Raw genomic sequence first — 20668 nt, forward strand, 5'->3', positions numbered from 1 at the left:
TATTTGAAAACAGAGTTTGTCTTTAGTGCTGTGTGGAGACAGTAGAGTGCCTCCATGTGATTCAGGTTTATGTTCTTATAATATACTAGATTATAGAGTGTGTGTCTGAGCCAGAAATTATCGATGTTCATTACTTAAGTAATATTTTTTCAAAAACTCATATTTTCTGCTCTTTGGTTGGGTTGTTGTCTTTTTTACACATTCCCCATTTCCATTCTGAATTTTATTTGAATTTGACCAATATTTTGATGAATACAAATAACAAACCACCCTTGTATTAGATAATTATGGGTTGGTTGTCATATTTTTTTTTTTTTTTTAGAATCTTCCTACTCAGTAGAAGAAGTAAAAGAGTGAAGTCACCTATAGTTTGTCCATTTATATATACATATACACACATTTTGTAGTGGTTTGAAATTTAATGAGTTATGTAGCTCATTTTTGGCATCATAATTGACAATAAAAACACTTATTTTAATTCCCCCCCCCCCCAAAAAAAAACCAAGAGCAGTTGTACTTTGTGTAAAATCTTACATTAGCTCTGTTTATGGTTGGTGACCACCACAAAGTAAATCGTCTGTTAGGAATTTGATTCAGACCAGATCTCTGTGCATTTGTCAATTTTTTGTATTTCATAGACTCCTCAAATCCACTGGCTTTCTCCCAGAACAGACCTTCCCATGTAGGAAAGTATGTGCCTTTAAACAGTGTGTGTTCTAGGATTCCCTCGACACCTCCTAATGCTTGTATCATATCAGTCCTATAGTTGTTTAAGTTCCATAATTTCCCGTCGTGTCGCTGATGTGTCCACCAGAATGGATTCTGTTTCAATACCTGCATCATAAAAAAATGTCCATTTTAATATAACATACGATGAGAGCAAGCCGTATAAAACATTAAAAGGTTATTATTTGAATCAGATATTTTTTTCATAAATTTTTGAAAATGTATTTCTACTGGGCAAGGCTGGTTAATAACATCTTTTGCACTCGCTGTGTAATCATGGTTAACAAAGAACTTTAGAAATTTTGAATTGTTTCCAAATAAAAGGAAGTTCAATATTGTGTACTCAAATTCTGGAAATCACCAATCAAAAATGATCCACAAAAGCCTTATTTTGAAAAAAATTAAAATTCTGTTTATCGTTCAGAGGTCCTTGATAAAGGTGTTACCTAACACTACAGATAGATAACTCTGTAAAATCAGCTAAACGTTTTAATTACGTTGTGATGTTAAGGGAATATTAAAGTCATAAGAAACGAGTGACCGGTGAAAAATAATGGTCTTCCAATTCTTGAACCAATGCATACAAACATCATTAACTTAGTCTTCTGTGCACTTATCATTTTTTTACTGTAAATTTCCTATAATCGTCAATTTTTTATTCAATCGGTCAGTGTTGTTGTGAAAATATGGCAGGTAATTAAAGTTCGTGTTTTGAAGCCGAAGTTTAACAACTGTCACCTGTTTGTCAACAATCGACAAATAATCAACAAAAAAAACATGGAAATTGAGCAAGTGTTTAACATGTAAATTCAGATAATAGTTTATTTTAAGGACAGCCATGCGTATTGTGGTCACCGAATTTTTACGAGATGGGTCACACTGAGGTCACTTTGCATAGGAAAATATGTCGGGGGAATTGCTTCCTTCCATGGAAGCAATGAAAATAAAGTAAACTTCTTCTAAATACGAATAAATTAAAGAATTTTCTTCAGAAAAAAGTATATGTACAGAAGTTTTATAATGAAAGCTATCCATTGAGTTATAAAAAAACATATGCATTATTTTTTTTGATTTGAGGTTTCTTATGACTTTAAGCTTCTCATTGATTAAAATAAGTGTGTGTCAAAAACTGCTATCTAACCAGTGTAATTTTCCTGATAAAACTGTTGGTTCAAATTTTTTGAAATTTTTATATTTTTGTCAAAGTGTCAAAGTAAATACTTTGTCAAAACTTTATGAAAATTAAACGAGTCAAATTAATTTTAGTGAAGGTGTTGGGTACCACCTTAAAATGAAACTCTGAGGTGTTTCCCATTAATGTTTTCAAATAAATACTTTAATGCTCCTAGAAAGACCAGCTTCTGAAAATAACCATACCAAACACAGTACACTATTCTCACACAAATTTACACCTTATATTAAAGTACCTGGAATGCTTTAAATTCTGTTCGAACTCTCCATCCTTTATCATAGGCCAGTGTATGTCTGTCTTTCTGGAACAGTGTGTTGATTCTCGGAATACCTCTGTCCCAGCTGTCCTCTAAATCTTCTAAAGTCAGACGTCTACAAAATTAATTGAAAATATTGTTCACACTTTAAATATATATATATTGCCCCCCTTTTCTGGGAAAAACTTGGTTGCTTATATAGGGAATCACTGAAGTATGACCGGAGTGGGCCCCCTCTTAGGCAGTCAACAGGCCCCCACTTAAGAAAATTTCTGGATCCGCCACTGATAAACTTAAATTCTTTTGTTTTTAGTAGCTATATTCAGTGTTCTCTATTTTCTTTTCGAATGGCTTAGTGGGATTATAAATAACACTCTTTCCATTAAATTATAGCACTGATATTATATTTGTTGCACAGGGCATTTTAATACTATGTCTATTCATTTATTCCCACAAATTAATTTGAACAGTACTGGAATGTAGTAAGCCACTAACCTGTTCTGTGCATTAGCTTCCTGTCTTTTCAATGCATACTCAGCCCAAACTCTCTGCGAGTCAATAAATTCACTTTCCCATGGCATTATGTATCTACAATATATATATATAAAGATGAAACTTTAATACCTCTCAATAAATACAAGTAAGTTTGCTATATTCATTTTTTGAAACTTAAAAAAGGTTGAAATAAACTAATCAATAAATACAAACGTTAGAAAAATTCTCTTCTAATTACAGGTTAGATCTATACAGGCTGTTGTGCCTTCTAATTTTTGAGTATCTCACATTCTGATTATAAGAATTAACCTTTTCCATTTATGCTCTAAACTGCCAAAAAAATGAAAGATCAATGCAAGCACTTTGGACATTTTCTGCTAAAACTAAGGGCCAAGCCTTTAAATAAGTAGAGTTGGTTTCACAAAAATACTTCCGACTTAGATTGAACGTTAGTCATACACAATTCATTATACTTACAATCAATCTTAATTGTTTTTTTTTTTTTTTTTGTGAAACTGACTCCTGAGCTTTTGCTTGTGTTTTTCCAATCCATACCTGTATAAATTTGGAATCAGCTGATCTTCGTCATGACTCATCCCTGATCTGAAATGTGTGATCCCCACATCAGTCTGTTTAGACCATCGTAAATCTGACTGTGGTATCAATACATGGCCCATAGACAACATTCCTAACCCTCCCAACTCTTTAGGTGTGTAAAACACAACAGGAGGAAATCTGCTAGGCATTTTGGAATTTAGTCCAATTTTAATACGAGTTTGGATTTTGTTTTCACATTTGACTAGCAAGTCCAATAACTCTTGTGTATTGACAACAGCTTCACGAAAATATGTCATTAATCCTATCAATGCTGTGTTCCATTTGTTAACAATCTATAATGATAAAAGTAATAATGATTAGTAGTCATTACCAGATGCAGTCATAAAAGTTTCAACAAGATTATTGTACTCAAGATTCAGAAATCCAGAAATCAAAATACTGGCTTTAGTGTTTTGAGAACAAATTTAGTACTTCTAGTACTGAGTAAAGTTTTATGACGGAAAGCCAAGACAACTGAAAATACTAAATGACAGAAATGTAAACAAGTCATAAATGTGACAGCAAAATCATATCATATCTATAGAGGTTTATTTATCTGTGTCATGTATAAATAAAAGATGTGGCATGCAATTTCATCTCTTGTTTTTGGTGACAATTCCTTTCAGAGTCCGCTAATTGTTGGAATTTGTGTGTTTCAAATTGAATTTAATATGAAGTTTCGATGTGCATTTTATTTCAAGAATACAAATTTTTGTGGATTACTACTTCTTGATTTTGTGATCTTGACAAATTTTCCATGTAAGCCTCTTTGAAATTTCAATATCTCTAATGTTAAATATTCAATTTCATCATTCACCTATAGATAGCCTTCTCCACAAAATCTGGTTCTGGAATCATGTTTTTTACTCTTTAAGTATTTTCTACACACTCTGTAATTTGTTGCCAACTAATGAATAATTGTCTTACCTTGGTAAACGTAGTGGACCCTGACGCCATGAGAATCTGTCTGACTCGGTTATGGAATCGTGACATGGACTCGTCGTCCACTCGTAGGAAACACTGAGCTGTTCTCTCTTTCGTGACCTCATTCTGGAGATTCCAGATGCCGTCTTTTTGTTTATTTTCACCAGCTGTTGTACGACATTTAGGTAAGATACGACATTCAAACCCACTCATGTTAAATAATAAATTAGGATTGTCTTTACTGTAAACAGACACAAAGCTGCCATCCCATTGGATGGTTGTCACTGATCTTGGTAACCTATTCTTAATGTCCCAAAACACAGCACGACCCCTGAAACAAAAAACAGTTGATATGAAGACACAAACAGTTACTTTTCTAATAGCAAAGTTGACAGACTATTTTCAATCTCCAAAAAAACAGACTGTTCCTTGCAATGTGCTGATCACATTACCAGGTAATAAAATTAAAACATAAGTGTACTCAAAGTACATGTGTCGCTTGTTGTCTTGAAATAAGATGAGCAAGCGTACGTTCAAGTGTATATTAATTTGTGTAACTATGTCTTTTGATTGAGTTAAGCCATTCCAATTGATATTTTATAGTGTGTCTTTCTATGTTGTGATGTTACACTATTGTTTCAGATAAGGGTGAAGGTTTGGTACCATTAATGCATTTTTGTTTGCACCTGTCCTAAGTCAAGAATCATATGTTCAGTAACTGTCGTTTGTTGATGTGGTTCATTAGTGTTTCTCGTTTTTTTTTATATAGATTAGAACGTTGGTTTTCCCATTTGAATGGTTTTACACTAGTAATTTTTATAGGCCCTTTATAGCTTTCTGTTTGGTTGGAGGCAAGGCTCTGGGTTGAAGACCGTACCTTGACCTAAAATGGTTTTCTTTTATAAATTGTGATTTTGATGGAGAGTTGTCTTATTGGCACCCATACCACATCTTCCTATATCTATATATGAATCTGTGTTTTGTAACTGTGGATTATTTATTTTTCATTTATACCAAATCCCATACAAGTCTTTAGAATTTTGTCTCAGCAATTACCTATACTCATGGATTGAACCAAAATTGGTATTATAAGAATAATCATAAATTGAAACAGCAGATGTTATGATGCAGAATCTGCTTATCTGTTTGCAGGAGCAAGGAGGACAGATGATGCTCTTAGGCAACACAAATATCAGATGGTGAAATAGTTCAAGTGGAGCATTTAAACATTTCACTTAGTGACTTTAGAGTTATATTGTCACAATGAAAACAGGAGGAAAAATGTTTGACACAAAACATCAGAAATTAATACATTAAACAATATGCCACATCACTGAGTGTATACTTACAGATTGACATCATGTTTCATCAGCCTCATTCTGGAATCTCTAGGCCAACATTTCTTGTTGTTATAGCCCACAATGTTCTCATTGTTAGGATCAGGATGTTCTGTTAGATATCTCTGTATCAAGTCTCTAGCGTCATCAGCTGAAAATCTGAAATGAGAAGGACGTTTCAATATGAATCATTATTGAGAACCTTTTTTTTTTCATTGAGAATCTTGTAAATATAGTCAATATCAATTAAAGGTCATTTTGTTATATGTCAATAAGACAGCAACTGAACAACAAACAAGAAGGTGTCCAGAGTACACAGAAGCCCCACTATCGCTATCCTTTTCTTATTCAGTGGACCGTGAAATTCGGGTCAAGATTCTAATTTGGCATTTAAATAAGAAAGATCATGTGTTCTAATTTCAAGTTGATTGGACTTCAACTTAATCAAAAACTACCTTGACCAAAAACTTTAACCTGAAGTTGGACAGATAGATGGACAAACGAATGAAGGGATGAACTGATTGTGACAAGTATTGAAAGATTTAGATATCAAGTCAGTCCCATAAGGTTTTGATTGCATTTCATGCAATCTTTACCTAAAAAATACTGTACTACTCTCCCACTTCTTTTAACATCAAATATTCACCTGCAGAAAAGACTCTTCTTTAATAAGATCTCCCCCTTTTCTTTTTTACTTTGAATATTCACCTGTAGAAAAGGTTCTTCTTTAATAAGACCCCCCTTTTCTTTTTACATTCAATATGCACATGAAGATCAGTCACTTTTTATAAGACTAATTCACAGATCATAGATTACTGCCCCCCCTTATCATTTTAATTTATACCTGAAGAAGAGATGAATCTTATCAACATATCTTGAATATAATCTAATTGGATGGCTGCTTTCTGTACCAACGTCCTAGAATTAGAAAATTAAATATATCTACATAAATAATTTAATTTCTTAATTTTGTAATAATATTTTCCCACGCCCCTGAGTTGTTCAGTGTTCATAAAAATCTTCCAATTTCAGATCATTCTTTTGTTGAGAAAAAAATCACTGATCAGATTAGATTAGATTTCTCATTCCATGTTGCATTTGTTTAAATTACACATTATTAGTTCAATATATTTATATTTGTATTTATACTGCAATCAATCAGCTATTTTACTATACAGATAAAGCTATACGTATATATAAACGTTAGCTTTATACGTCAATGACCTTTCGGCACGAAACGGGAAAATGCTCGGTACAACCTCGCATTTCCCCTGTTTCTAAGCCTCATACAAATAAATTTCATATTTCAAGACACTATACATATATTGTCTAAGTATAGAGCAAAGAAGAGCATAAATGTATATTAATTCCTTAAGGTGTGGGATTTTCTCACTGTGTTGAGGCTTGCTGTTTTCTGCTCTTTGGTAGGATTGTAACATTCCCCATTTCCATTCTAAATTTGACTTTCTCAGAGTTGATTTTACAAAAGAGGAATGGTTGTACTATATGCCAAATATTGTGTATCGTAAGAAATCATAATGAGCATTATTGTCATCAGATTAACAACAGGAGAATGTGTTATAAATCTATAATGATCTCTGATTTCAATTGATTCAGGTTACAATATATCTAGAATATTCGTAAAATTTGTTGGAGTAATTGAAATCCTGGTTTTCTTTGTTTATCTACATCACATCAAGAAAGAACTCATTTTTTTCTACTTTTAAAATATATACTGTTTCCGTCAAGGTGTCAGGAAAGAGACCATAAACACCAGATTTTTTTCTCATTTTCTTAGATGTTGAAATACAGTCATAGAAAATCAATATGGAGATAAAATATCTGTAACTCAAATGTTATCCAGAAATTATATTTTACAGCAAAATGCATTGAGTGTGTAGGTAAAGATAGAATCTTTGGTTAGCTTGCTTGTTAGCTGAACCGTGGAGTCATCATTACGTTAGGTACCCTCCTTTCGAGTAGTCTAGTCCTACAGACAGATAGATTTTTTTTGTCGGACTAGTCTACTGTTATAGGATGGTAGTATACCTAACCTTATAATGACATCTAAGTTCAGCCAGCAAACAAACTAGAGATATTACCTTTACTTACACTTAATGCATTCTGCTGTAATCCAAAATTATCTAGGTCACAATGATTGACCACAAACTTCTTAACTTGTATAAACGTGTAATTTTACCTGAAATGTTAGAAAGTCATTGGGCATCTGAGGTGGACCAGCCATCTCACTGGCCCTGTGGAGACCAAGGACCAACAGATCTAACACCAGTCCATAATACTGGACTATGAAGGAAGCAAACTGTAGACCTCGGATGATACCATAGGAATTGGTGTGGTTCATATCCTGTAAAACAATTCATAAATGGTTCATGTTGTTTACCTAGAAACAATTGGCTTAGCAATATAACTTGTTTAGCTAGATAATTTATTAAGATAGATAATTTGTTTTATAGCCAGATAATTTATTATGATAGATAATTTTGAAGCCAGATAATTTTATTCAGAAAGACAATCTGTCAATAGATCAATAGACACAATAGTCTATTTGCCCCTTCACTATAATGGAATATTCCATATCACTAAACTTTTCCAAGGATTAAAGCTCCCCAAAATATGTATGCCCTGATTTTTAGAAGATTTTGCTGATGTATATGTCTGACATACTATTAATTCAGAAATTATTACATGGTTTTAATCAATGTGATAACGCAACTTGGTGAGTATTGCAATAATCATAACCAACATTCAGGTATGTGATGGATATATACATGCAACTTTTCCTTAAATCGCAATAATTTCACAGTAATTTAACTCTAATGAGAAATGTTGACAATATAGCACTAACAAAGAAAAGTTTCCAGTAATTAACATTCTAAGGGCCAAAAGTTCTGAAGCATAAATTACCGTGGCTTACTCTACAATATTGCTGAAGTAAGCTTTCCTTTGTGGTGATGGAAATTAAAGAAATAAAGGGATTGATCAATTTCAACCATAAACAATATTTACCTTATAATTAATGACGACGTTGTTCTTAGCTGTCATATAATCAGCGATGTTATGATCCACAATTAAACGTAACAATCTGTTGAGTAAAGTCAAATCTATCTTTTCGTACATCTTTTCAAACGATGATTCCATCATAACGTTACACTCCCCTTCACCTGTGTCCCACACATCTTGTAGATTGTTAATACCTGTTAAATATACAAACAATCTTCATTTCTCGTCATTACATACTAATACTGTAGTTTATATTTTCCTTAAATGCAATATGAAGATTATTGATACTTGTAAAACAGATGGATGGATCTACAGACAGTTAACCCAAAATTCTCCCTGCTTTGGAGAGGTTATCATTAATGTCTTAAAGGTTATTAATTTGGGATAAATGTTAATTAATTATTAATACTCAGTGATATTGTTTGCCTCAAATTACAGCCGAAATTCGCCCTTTTCCCCTAGAGAAAATTCCAAATTACTAAAAAAAATGGCTTAAAATTCCTCCCAAAAAGTTTTACATTTTCCCCAAACAGAGATGGCATTGGTAGTAATGTTTGTAAATATCGTATTCATGTTATTATTTTGATATAAGAAAGCACTTTTGAGATCCGGTTTTCTATTCAGAATCATCATGGTGTTTGTAATTTGATAACATTGTCTTGAAATATGGGGATGTCAACAACTTCTATTCTATCCTCTGCATCCCCTTGTAAGACATAAGTAAACAACTATAGCTGTTTAATCACTTACCTTGACACCATTTGTATACAAGTAATGGTGGAGGTTCTGAATCAGCTGGTTTTATCCACGGTGGGAACAAACGTCTTTTGTCAGCCTCGTACCACAGATACTGATCGAGATATGCGTCAGTGATTTTCTCCAGTGGTTCCACATCGTAAACAGGGATCAAATGACTATACAAGTCCATAAACTCTATACCCACTTCCTTGAAGGCTCTCTGTGTGAGAAGATGACGTTTGATACGTGACAGAGCTTCGTGAGGATTGTCATAGGCCTGTTCTATAAGTCCTAATTCTTCTCTCTGGGACTGATTCAGTCGACTTTTAACACTGAAATATAATATATTGGACAAAAGAATCAGTAATGTTGCTTCTTTGTAAAAGATATTTGTTCACATGTTCACAATACAGTACAAATAATGTGTATTTATAAAAATAGTTCCTCTGTTCAAAATCAATGGGATGGGATAAAAATGCAATGAATATGCACAGGGGCGATTCCAGTCATTTAAAAAAAAAAAGGGGGGGGGGTCCACAAACCCAGGACAAAGGGGGGATTCAAACTATATGTCCCCATTCAAATGCATTGACCATCCCATAAAAAGGGGGGGGTGGTTCCCCCACATTAATGCTACTGTGAATATTCTGGATGCATACTGTGGATTCAAATATTTTCATGGGTACCAATTCTGAGGATTGAGGAAAACCTGATAGTAAATTTACTGTAAGCCTCTATAAGTCTCTCCAAAGCCAGAATGAGCAGTTTAGTGTCATGTTTGTAGGACAATGGAGGTAATGGAATGGGTGAGAATCTACTGGACTCCAGCAAATGGACTACCGGGTATATAAACCTTACCTGTAAGCCTCCTTTAATCTCTCCAAAGCCAGAATGAGCAGTTTAGTGTCATGTTTGTAGGACAAAGGAGGGAATGGAATGGGTGAGAATCTTCTGGACTCCAGCCAATGGACAGTGGTAGTGTAGATAGCCACAGCTTCCTCGGCTGTAATGTAGGGTCCATCCTTTAGATAGTTATGTTGTCTCTCTTGCTCAGCCTTTAGATACAGACGTGTCAGTCGACCAAGATTCTTCTTACAAACAGTCTTATCAACCTAAAATAACAAATATTGTTGACAATAGGGGAAATGGTATTGATGTTAATCTGACAAACTGTCTTATTAACCTAAAATAACAAATATTTTGTAATTAGTGGAAATTGGATTTATGTTAATGAGACAGCTACCAGACATTACACTATTGGCAATTGTTAATTCTATCCTTTTTAACAACTTGTTATTGACTGTACTGTTTAAAATTAAGCTTGTTTTTCTTGTCTGCAATATGGCTTAAACACTTTGTTTTTCTTGTCTGCAATATAGCTTAAACACTTTGTTTTTCTTGTCTGGAATATGGTTTAAACACTTTGTTTTTCTTGTCTGCAATATGGCTTAAACACTTTGTTTTTCATGTCTAGAATATGGCTTAAACACTATGTTTTTCTTGTCTGCAATATGGCTTAAACACTATGTTTTCTTGCCTGCAATATGGCTTAAACACTATGTTTTTAAGTTGGTTTACATAATTTGTTCATAACTATGAATTCTATAGATTTCTGACCTGTTCTTAATGATTAATACACACTGATTTGATCCTTATACATTGTAAATATTATATCACTACTAAAGAAACGTTAAAGGAAGTTTGTGTTTATATAACATACGGTGGCTCCTCTTCTAATTCTCTCTCTGTTATAATGAGCTGTGTTTGTCCACCAGTCAGCTTTGGCTTTGACATATCTCAATATCATGTTCTCTATAGGAATAGGTAAACCAGGAACCTAAAATAATATGTATAATTATAAAGATTAGTCCACCAGTCAGCTTTGGCTTTGACATATCTCAATATCATGTTCTCTATAGGAATAGGTAAACCAGGAACCTAAAATAATATGTATAATTATAAAGATTAGTCCACCAGTCAGCTTTGGCTTTGACATATCTCAATATCATGTTCTCTATAGGAATAGGTAAACCAGGAACCTAAAATAATATGTATAATTATAAAGATTAGTCCACCAGTCAGCTTTGGCTTTGACATATCTCAATATCATGTTCTCTATAGGGATAGGTAAACCAGGAACCTTAAAATAATATGTATAATTATAAAGATTAGTCCACCAGTCAGCTTTGGCTTTGACATATCTCAATATCATGTTCTCTATAGGAATAGGTAAACCAGGAACCTAAAATAATATGTATAATTATAAAGATTAGTCCACAAGTCAGCCTTGGCTTTGACATATCTCAATATCATGTTCTCTATAGGAATAGGTAAACCAGGAACCTAAAATAATATGTATAATTATAAAGATTAGTCCACCAGTCAGCTTTGGCTTTGACATATCTCAATATCATGTTCTCTATAGGAATAGGTAAACCAGGAACCTAAAATAATATGTATAATTATAAAGATTAGTCCACCAGTCAGCTTTGGCTTTGACATATCTCAATATCATGTTCTCTATAGGAATAGGTAAACCAGGAACCTAAAATAATATGTATAATTATAAAGATTAGTCCACAAGTCAGCCTTGGCTTTGACATATCTCAATATCATGTTCTCTATAGGAATAGGTAAACCAGGAACCTAAAATAATATGTATAATTATAAAGATTAGTCCACCAGTCAGCTTTGGCTTTGACATATCTCAATATCATGTTCTCTATAGGAATAGGTAAACCAGGAACCTTAAAATAATACATAACCCATAAAGATAACTACAAACAAGGCATAAAGACTTCACAAAGTTTTAACATTATAATCTACGACTTTTTATAGAATAGTTATCAGATGGTTTTCTACCATTGAATGCCACTATCAACATCTATATCTAATCAGGCCACAATTAAAAATATTTTGGTTTGCCCAAACCCTACCCAAAGGTTGAGACAGTGGGTAGGTAGGTAGGCATTTTCTTTCTTTTTTTTTCAAAAAGAGAAATTGAAGTATCGGGTGTTTATTAGTCTTCATGCCTTTCTGATTAAAAAAAACTTCTTCAAATCAGGACAATAAAAGAATTTGAGTAGGCAGCTTTTTTCTGGGTAGGTAGCGTTTGGGCAAACAAACCTATTCTTTTTTATGGCCTCACCAGATAGTCTTTTTTCATTTATTCATATTTGAAATAATTATTAGCATAAAAATGGCCAGGTTGCATAGAGCGTTTCATAAACAATTGACCATAGTCTATAATTTACATTTGTGAATAGTTTGGGTAATATAAAATTAAAATTTGTTAAAATCTTTAAATCCATAATGAAAAGTACACAAGGTAATGCAACATACTTGGTCCAACTCAGCTAAAAATTGTTACATGTTAACCTACCTTCCATGGGATATTAGCTTTCCAACATCTCCAAGCCTCACTCAAATGTTGTAAGATAGTTCTTGCCTTGTTCTGTTTAATACCTTCTGGCATCATGTCTAGGATGTCATGCATTACCTAAAATATAGACATTAACTTTACAATATTCTGCAATTTAATATACAGGTAAAGGCTATACATTGCATTTACAATACAGCTACAATAAAGATAAGAAGATGTGGTATAAGAGCCAATGAGACAACTCTCCATCCAAGTCATAATTTGTAAAAGTAGGACAAAGTTATATAGGATAGCAATTCTGTTTAATTTTATGAGTTTTAAAGAAAGATAATATTAACAATTATAGGAATTAATCAGTTTAATTTTTAAGCATGGTAGGGTGAAATATTCCAGTGTCAAGATTGCATTGCAGAATAAAAAAAATGTCGTTCTCGGGTAATATACAATTTATTTGTTCTTGCTACCAAAAAGGAGAGAAGCATGGCAACCCCCTTCCTCTTTATATAAAAGCTCATACAATTTATATGTCTGTCAAGCTACATTAAACTGTTTATCGTAAATTGTATTCAATTTTATGACATCTTCTATAGATATCCTTAAATCATACTCACAGCTGCTCGTAACTCCAGATCAAAGTGACTCTCAACTCTCTGTTTTGTAACGGTCTTGGCAACACCCTTGGAGTGACGTCCCTCAAACTGTCTGGATAACAAGTTTCCTAACCATCTCTCTAGGAGAGGGGTAATCCCTCTCATAAAGAACAGCCAAACCCTCCAACCAGCGGCCCAGAACCCACAACCTGGTCCTTTACCAACAGCACCCTGAAATATAATATCAGATTACTGACTAAGCCATTATACAAGGGGAGACATTAAGTTAATCAATATTGTCTGGCCTATATTTATTCACTTAACTTTAATACAAGAAGAATGTGTCCATAGTACACGAATGCCCCATCCACACAATCATTTTCTATTTTCAGTGGACCGTGAAAATGGGTCAAAAAATCTAATATGGCATTAAAATTAGAAAGATCATATCATAAGGAACATGTGTACCAAGTTTTAAGTTGATTGGACTTCAACTTCATCAAAAACTTTAACCTGAAGCGGGACAGACTAACAGACAAACGAACGAGCAGACCAGAAAACATAATGCCCATACATGGGACATAATAAATGGGACATAATAATGATACATGTGATGATAAATCTAGGTTGGTCAGAAATGTACAGTAAAACAACCTGACAACAGCTAGCTTTAAAACATTTTTTTCTTTGTTAAATTGTTACAAATCCATATTCTGAGTATTCATTTTCACAAAATTCAATGTTGGACGAAGCACAATCTTTTTTATAGGGTTGTTTGCAGAATTTGGTCAAACCATGATTGGCATGAAGTACTATATCCTAGAAATACAATATTTTTTTATTCCACAACAAGAATGTGTCATAAGTACATTTTCTATGTTCAATGGACATGATGGACCATAAAAATGGGGAAAAATCTCTAATTTGGCATTAAAATTAGAACGATCATATCATAGGGAACAAGTTTACTAAGTTTCAAGTTGATTGGACTTCAACTTCATAAAAAACTACCTTGACCAAAAACTTTAACCTGAACTTTGCACTATCATTTTCTATGTTCAGTGGACCATGAAAATGGGATAAAATCTCTAATTTGGCATTAAAATTAGAAAGATCATATCATAGGGAACATGTTTACTAAGTTTTAAGTTGATTGGACTTCAACTTCATCAAACCAGGTGCTCCGCCAACGTGATAGCAATATACGACCAACAAGTGAAACTGTGAGCTACTGCTCACTGATGATACCCCCGCTGCAAGTGGATAATATTAATACTGTAAAAATATGGAAGTGTTTGGTAAACAGGAAGTTGTCGAATGATGAATCTGAAAACGCATCACACGGTATAGCTGACTTATAAAAATCCTGAAACCAAATTTCAGAAATCCTTGTATTGTAGTTCCTGAGAAAAATGTGACGAAAATTTTTAACTTGGTTATCATGTGTAAAATCATACAAGTGTTTGGTAAACAGGAAGTTGTCGAGTGATGAATTTGAAAACGCATCACACGGTATACCTGACTTATATAAATCCTGAAACCAAATTTCAGAAATCCTTGTATTGTAGTTCCTGAGAAAAATGTGACGAAAATTTTTAACTTGGTTATCATGTGTAAAATCATACAAGTGTTCGGTAAACAGGAAGTTGTCGAGTGATGAATTTGAAAACGCATCACACGGTATACCTGACTTATATAAATCCTGAAACCAAATTTCAGAAATCCTTGTATTGTAGTTCCTGAGAAAAATGTGACGAAAATTTTCAACTTGGCTATCATGTGTAAAATCAGACAAGTGTTCGGTAAACAGGAAGTTGTCAAGTGATGAATCTGAAAACGCATCACACGGTATGGCTGACATATATAAATGTTGATACCAAATTACAGAAAGGGTGGATGTGTAGTTCCTGAGAAAAATGTGACGAAAGTTTCATGGGACGGACTGACTGACGGACGGACGGACTGATGGACGGACTGACGGACGGACGGACTGACAGACAGAGGTAAAACAGTATACCCCCCTTTTTTAAAGCGGGGGTATAAAAAATTAAAATTTTTGCGGTCGTATAAAAACTACCTTGACCAAAAACTTTAACCTGAAACAGGACGAACGGACAGACACACAGACCAGAAAACATAATGTCCATAATTTGGGCATAATAAATGGGGCATAAAAATTGGTACCCATGAAAATAAATAAATGGCCAGTAGTTAATAATACATATTGTGTTAAATCTGTAGTAAATCAAATGTTTGATAGTTAATGATACATACTGTGTTAAATCTGTAGTAGATTAAATGTTTGATGTCTTTACACATCCTGATCTGTCTCATCAACTTATACTTATATCTGTACATTCCTGTTAACTGTCCTACGTGGGCAAAGATATACTGTATACCATCAGATAACTGTAAAACATTAAGTAAACACAAACTGTAAAGTAAAAATCAGATAAATGTAAAACAGATTAAAAACCAGATGCTCTGCAGGGCGCAGCTTCATACGACCGCAGAGTATGGACACAACATTTAAGCTTGATACAGCTCTGAATTTGGATTGTGATTAAATAGTTGACACAACATAGGTTTCTGACCCATAATGAATGTGGTCTAAGAACTTAAATTTAAAAACTTAAGATTTTTAAATTGGACATTTACCTATTATGGTCCAATATCCAAAATCTAAATACATGGTTAGATTCAGCATATCATAGAACCCCAAGAATTCAATTTTTGATGAAATCAAATAATGTTCAATTATAGACGCTTTAGACCTCAATGTCGACCAATTTGATAACCAGGCCCAAATATTAACCAGATGCTCTGCAGGGCACAGCTTTATACGACCGCAGAGGTCAAACCCTGAACGCTTGGGGCAAGAATGGACACAACATTCAAGCTGGATTCAGCTCTGAATTTGGATTGTGATTAAATAGTTGACACAGCATAGGTTTCTGACACAGAATGAATGTGGCCTAATGAACTTAAAAAATATTTTTTTTGCTTTTGAGCAATTCAAGATGCTGTTGAATATTAATCCTCTAAAAAAAAATTATTTGAAGAAATTTTCTTTTTAATTTCTGAAATCTGAAATGAGAAAAATTAACCGCCTCCACCCCGAATATTTTTTTCACCTCCCCCTTTCCCTGATTCCAAAAATGATCTCAATTCAAATTTCTAATGGAGTTTGTAATAATAAATACTCATTTAAATATATCATAAAATTTTAAAATATAAAATGCCACACAGTCATGGTTAAAATTAATATTAATAGTAACCTCTAAAAAAATAATGGGGGACACAGATGATGCCCCTGCTAACATATAGGTTGTACTTTGTAAATACAGCGGTTTTTCAAACCACGCCTTTTTTGGGGAGATCTTGAATATTCATAGAAAATTAATTTTATTTACATACTGGTTCCCAGTTATACTCTCTGTGTTCCATCTCAGAGACATAACTTGGGAATGGTACCAGTTAATATACATGAACATATTGTTTATATTGAAATCTATCATTCAATTCGGTTCATTCCAGGTAGGGGTAGTTAAGAAAATTAGTCTTAGGTTAAAATCTGAGAAGTTCGGGGCATATAAACGAAAAAAATTGTAGTGCATATGAACTTTCAATTCTAGGATATATTTTTTTGCAAAACTTCATAGTAAAAGTCGTACAGTTTTAGCCGTAAAAGGAATTCCTATGGGAAATTGCATTGTCAATATTTACAGAAATGCAACCTATAACCTTATAAAGGGACATAACTCAAAGTCTGTAAAAGTGAAGCTGACAAAAATTGAACTTAAACTGAGTTTAAAGGTAATAAGCATTATATATTTATTTCATTAAATTTAATTGAGACAAACTTCAATTTTTCCATTTGTAAAGGGGCATAACCCTAGAATGGTAATCAAAGTGCTTGTAATCACTAAATGGTAAAGACTGCTTAAATTTATCAATTAATAGTAAAGTGAATATTGCATTGTATATTGTATATAGCATTGATTTAAGTTGATTCAACTACTATTATGGACAAAGAAAGATAACTCCAATTTTCAAAGAAGATTTCATAAAGCATAGGTTTTAGGTGATTCAACAACCACTCTGGACAAAGAAAGACTCCAATTCAGTGTCTTGAAACTACAAATATCCTTGTTTTTGGCCCCTTTATGGCCCTTTATTCCTAGACTGTTTGCCCCATAACCCACAAAATATATCCCAACATTCTACTAATATTATTAAACATTGTGGTACAATTTTAGAACAATTGAAATACTTAGACACAACTTTTTGTACTGACACTAGATAAATGCTTGTTTTGGGCCCGTTTGGCCCCTAATTCCTACACCTTAGGGACCATAACCCCCAAAATCAATCCCAAGCTTCCTTTTGTGGTTATAAACATTGTGTTAATTTTTTTTTTTATTTCTATTTACTTATACTAAAGTAATTATCTGGAAACCATCCGTCTTCGGACGACGCTGACGTGATACCAATATCTGACCACAAAAAGAGTAAAAATCAGATAAATGTAAAACAAATTGAAGAGAAAATACCAGCTAAGTATAAAACAAAATGTAGAGGAAAAGTGAATTGAAAAATTAAACACTGATTGTTTATTGTTAATAATAATATATATTGTCCTAAGACCACCAGTTCAAAATGAAAACTTTCATATCCTAACAACTGTATGCTTACATTGATCTATACCTTCTTTTAACATGTTCTGAAACCTCATATTAATTAAAAAATGTTCTTTTGTATTGAATGAACGGACAGTCAATGTTGAGAAACACATAACCTATCAGTATCTTTTCATAGCACACAATTTTGTTAAGCATAGGTCTCATTTAGACCAGATTACACTACCCCCTCTTAAAATAACTTTGACCTTAATTTCTTTGACACCATGCTAAATATTTTTATACAAACCATGGAAAGTATCAAAATTTCTTACACAGAACATTTAACATAAAAAAGTTATTTTCCCTTCTTTAAATATGGTTTGTACCCAATTTCCTTGACATTTCTCTCTTGTTACATATTTGTATCAATCTTGGAAGTCATGAGCACATTCCTGTCTATAATGTACATGTCCTATTTAAATGAGGGTTACATTCTCCCATCTCCCAAATGTTTTGTCCTCAATCACTTGGTCTATCTTTAGATTTTAAACAAACCTGAAAAGCATCGACATTTCCCAGTCTATACTGTACATGACTGTCTATCACTAACTTGGATAATCTCAAGATTTCACGACACAAATGGAAAGCATTACCAAATCTGGATTTTTTTCTTTCCTGAAAAAATCAAATCAATAGAGATGAATAAATACAAAATCATGAAATTTACATGGATAATTTTGTTTGTTCAATATAGAAATATATTGGTGTGTTTCTTTATTCTACATTAGCTATGAGGTATAGGGGGAGGGTTGAGATCTCACAAAATATTTTTAACCCAGCCGCATTTTAGCACCTGTCATAACTCAGGAGCCTCTGGCCTTTGTTAGTCTTGTATGTTTTTTAATTTCTTGTTCATTTATGTTTTGGAGTTTAGTATGATGTCCATTTTCACTGAACTAGTACACATTTTATTTAGGGGCCAGCTTAGGCCCGTCTCGGGGTGCCAGACTTTATCGTGACCCAGGGTGGCTGTTTTCTGCTCTTTGGTCAGGTTGTTATCTCTGATATATTTCCAATTTTATCTACAATTTTTCAATTAAGGGGGCTCGGGCCTATTCGAAGTTTCTATCAGAAGTGCCGTATTTTTTGTTATTTTATTCTTTACAGGAAGTGAATCAAATTGGGCGAAAAAAAATAGGCGGTCACCGACCATTTAAGCACAAAATTTTACTTTTAAACAGGTATGTAAAAGGGACCATTTTCCAATGAAATGATAGGGAAAATAGGTGTTGACATATTTTTATCAGAATATCAAAAAAAGGTTCTTTAACAATTGGTCCAAAACTGTAATATAAAAAGCTGTAATATAGCTTCAAAGAATGAGCCAACAAAAAACATAGGCCACTGATAAAGAAAAAAAATTATTTTGCCTTAAAACCCAAATTTTGGCGGGAAAATGGTGAAAATGGGTGAAATGTCAATTTGACCCTTTAACAAATACGGATAATAACGAAAATATTCTATTACTCACTTAACTACAATGATTTAACATTTCTAATCAATCAAAATATTTAAAAAAAATATATCCAATTTACGACAAATACTTTTGTAATTCATGCGTGAAATTATGCGCAGTCGAATAGTCCTGAGCTACCTTAAACAAATTACCTTTGTTGTTAGTGTTTTGACTGGTTTCAAGTTAAAGTTGTAATCCAAATGAAGGTAGTTCAAGTTCTTTCTGTGAATCAACAGATTTAACATGTTGTAACCTTGACGACAGACTTGTAATCCAACCTCAACCCAATCTAACTGTGTCAACTGGAAAAACTTGGTTGCTTTAAAAGATCTAAACAGGTATCTGGAAAATAATAATGAATAAACAACTTGAAAATTCAACAGCTGATAGGCTCTCATTCAACATTTGGTTTGATTTATACAGCATCTCATAACAAAGCAGAAATGTTTTGAATTACAATTATTTTCTGGCTATAGGAAGATTTGTCTGTAATTCTGATGCTTTCTGTATTCTGAATTCATTAATATTAGTTGGATACCGTTTTAGTGGATTCTTTGGGTACAGCGGAACCACTAAATCAAATGTTCAACGAATTAAAAATATTCTAAAATTTGTATGCTGTCTTTGCCAAAACAATGAAAATATCCACGGAACTGCAACTTTTCTTCAAACCACTAAAATTGGTACCCACGAAATCAAATGAATCCACAGTTACTAAAGAAATTTTTTAAATGTCCTATTTTTCATTATGTAGTTTTGCCATAAACATATCAAACTTTATATCCTGTCTACATACATAAGACTTTAATCTCCAGAAACATTTTTAGACTTAGGACCTACCTTTTCTTCTGAGCCTTTGGTGGTCTACTTTTGAGGGCATTCAGTACATAATACTTGAGAAGCTTCTGATAGGACACTCTAACCTTGACCGGCATGTTAGCTGGACAGTGCTCTCTGTACCTGTATTACAATTGGAAAAAAAACTTTAAAATTGTGACCTTGACTGGCATGTTGGCTGGACAGTGCTCTCTGTACCTGTATTACAATTGGGAAAAAAAAATTAATATTGTGACCTTGACTGGCATGTTGGCTGGACAGTGCTCTCTGTACCTGTATCACAATTGGAAAAAAACCTTTAATATTGTGACCTTGACTGGCATGTTGGCTTGACAGTGCTCTCTGTACCGGTATTACAATTGGAACAAAAAACTTTCATATTGTTGTTTTTGCATAGGGTTTGTTTTGTATTTGGAAATCTTTTGGCAAGTTTAT

General features: G+C 33.2%; 1 protein-coding gene across 2 annotated transcripts in view; it reads right to left on the reverse strand.

Moving 5' to 3' along the window:
• Positions 1-20668, reverse strand: part of LOC139527462 (pre-mRNA-processing-splicing factor 8) — a 43246-nt gene that overhangs the window by 13577 nt on the left and 9001 nt on the right. Inside the window, exons 10-28 of one of the 2 annotated variants that reach the window (XM_071322932.1) lie at positions 20470-20506; positions 20237-20319; positions 19549-19738; positions 18436-18555; positions 15533-15667; positions 13280-13489; positions 12669-12785; positions 11007-11123; positions 10145-10398; positions 9299-9618; positions 8555-8742; positions 7728-7892; positions 6372-6445; positions 5540-5686; positions 4194-4521; positions 3225-3559; positions 2670-2762; positions 2154-2289; positions 535-834 (exon numbers count right to left, since the gene is read on the reverse strand). In XM_071322932.1, the coding sequence (XP_071179033.1) occupies positions 535-834; positions 2154-2289; positions 2670-2762; positions 3225-3559; positions 4194-4521; positions 5540-5686; positions 6372-6445; positions 7728-7892; positions 8555-8742; positions 9299-9618; positions 10145-10398; positions 11007-11123; positions 12669-12785; positions 13280-13489; positions 15533-15667; positions 18436-18555; positions 19549-19738; positions 20237-20319; positions 20470-20506 (3349 nt within the window). Of the gene's footprint in view, positions 1-534; positions 835-2153; positions 2290-2669; positions 2763-3224; positions 3560-4193; positions 4522-5539; positions 5687-6371; positions 6446-7727; positions 7893-8554; positions 8743-9298; positions 9619-10144; positions 10399-11006; positions 11124-12668; positions 12786-13279; positions 13490-15532; positions 15668-18435; positions 18556-19548; positions 19739-20236; positions 20357-20469; positions 20507-20668 lie in introns of both variants that reach the window. The other variant, XM_071322931.1, reaches the window with a different exon arrangement.

The sequence above is a fragment of the Mytilus edulis genome, chromosome 6, assembly GCF_963676685.1.
Source record: "Mytilus edulis chromosome 6, xbMytEdul2.2, whole genome shotgun sequence".
In the NCBI taxonomy this organism is placed as follows: Eukaryota; Metazoa; Mollusca; class Bivalvia; order Mytilida; family Mytilidae; genus Mytilus; species Mytilus edulis.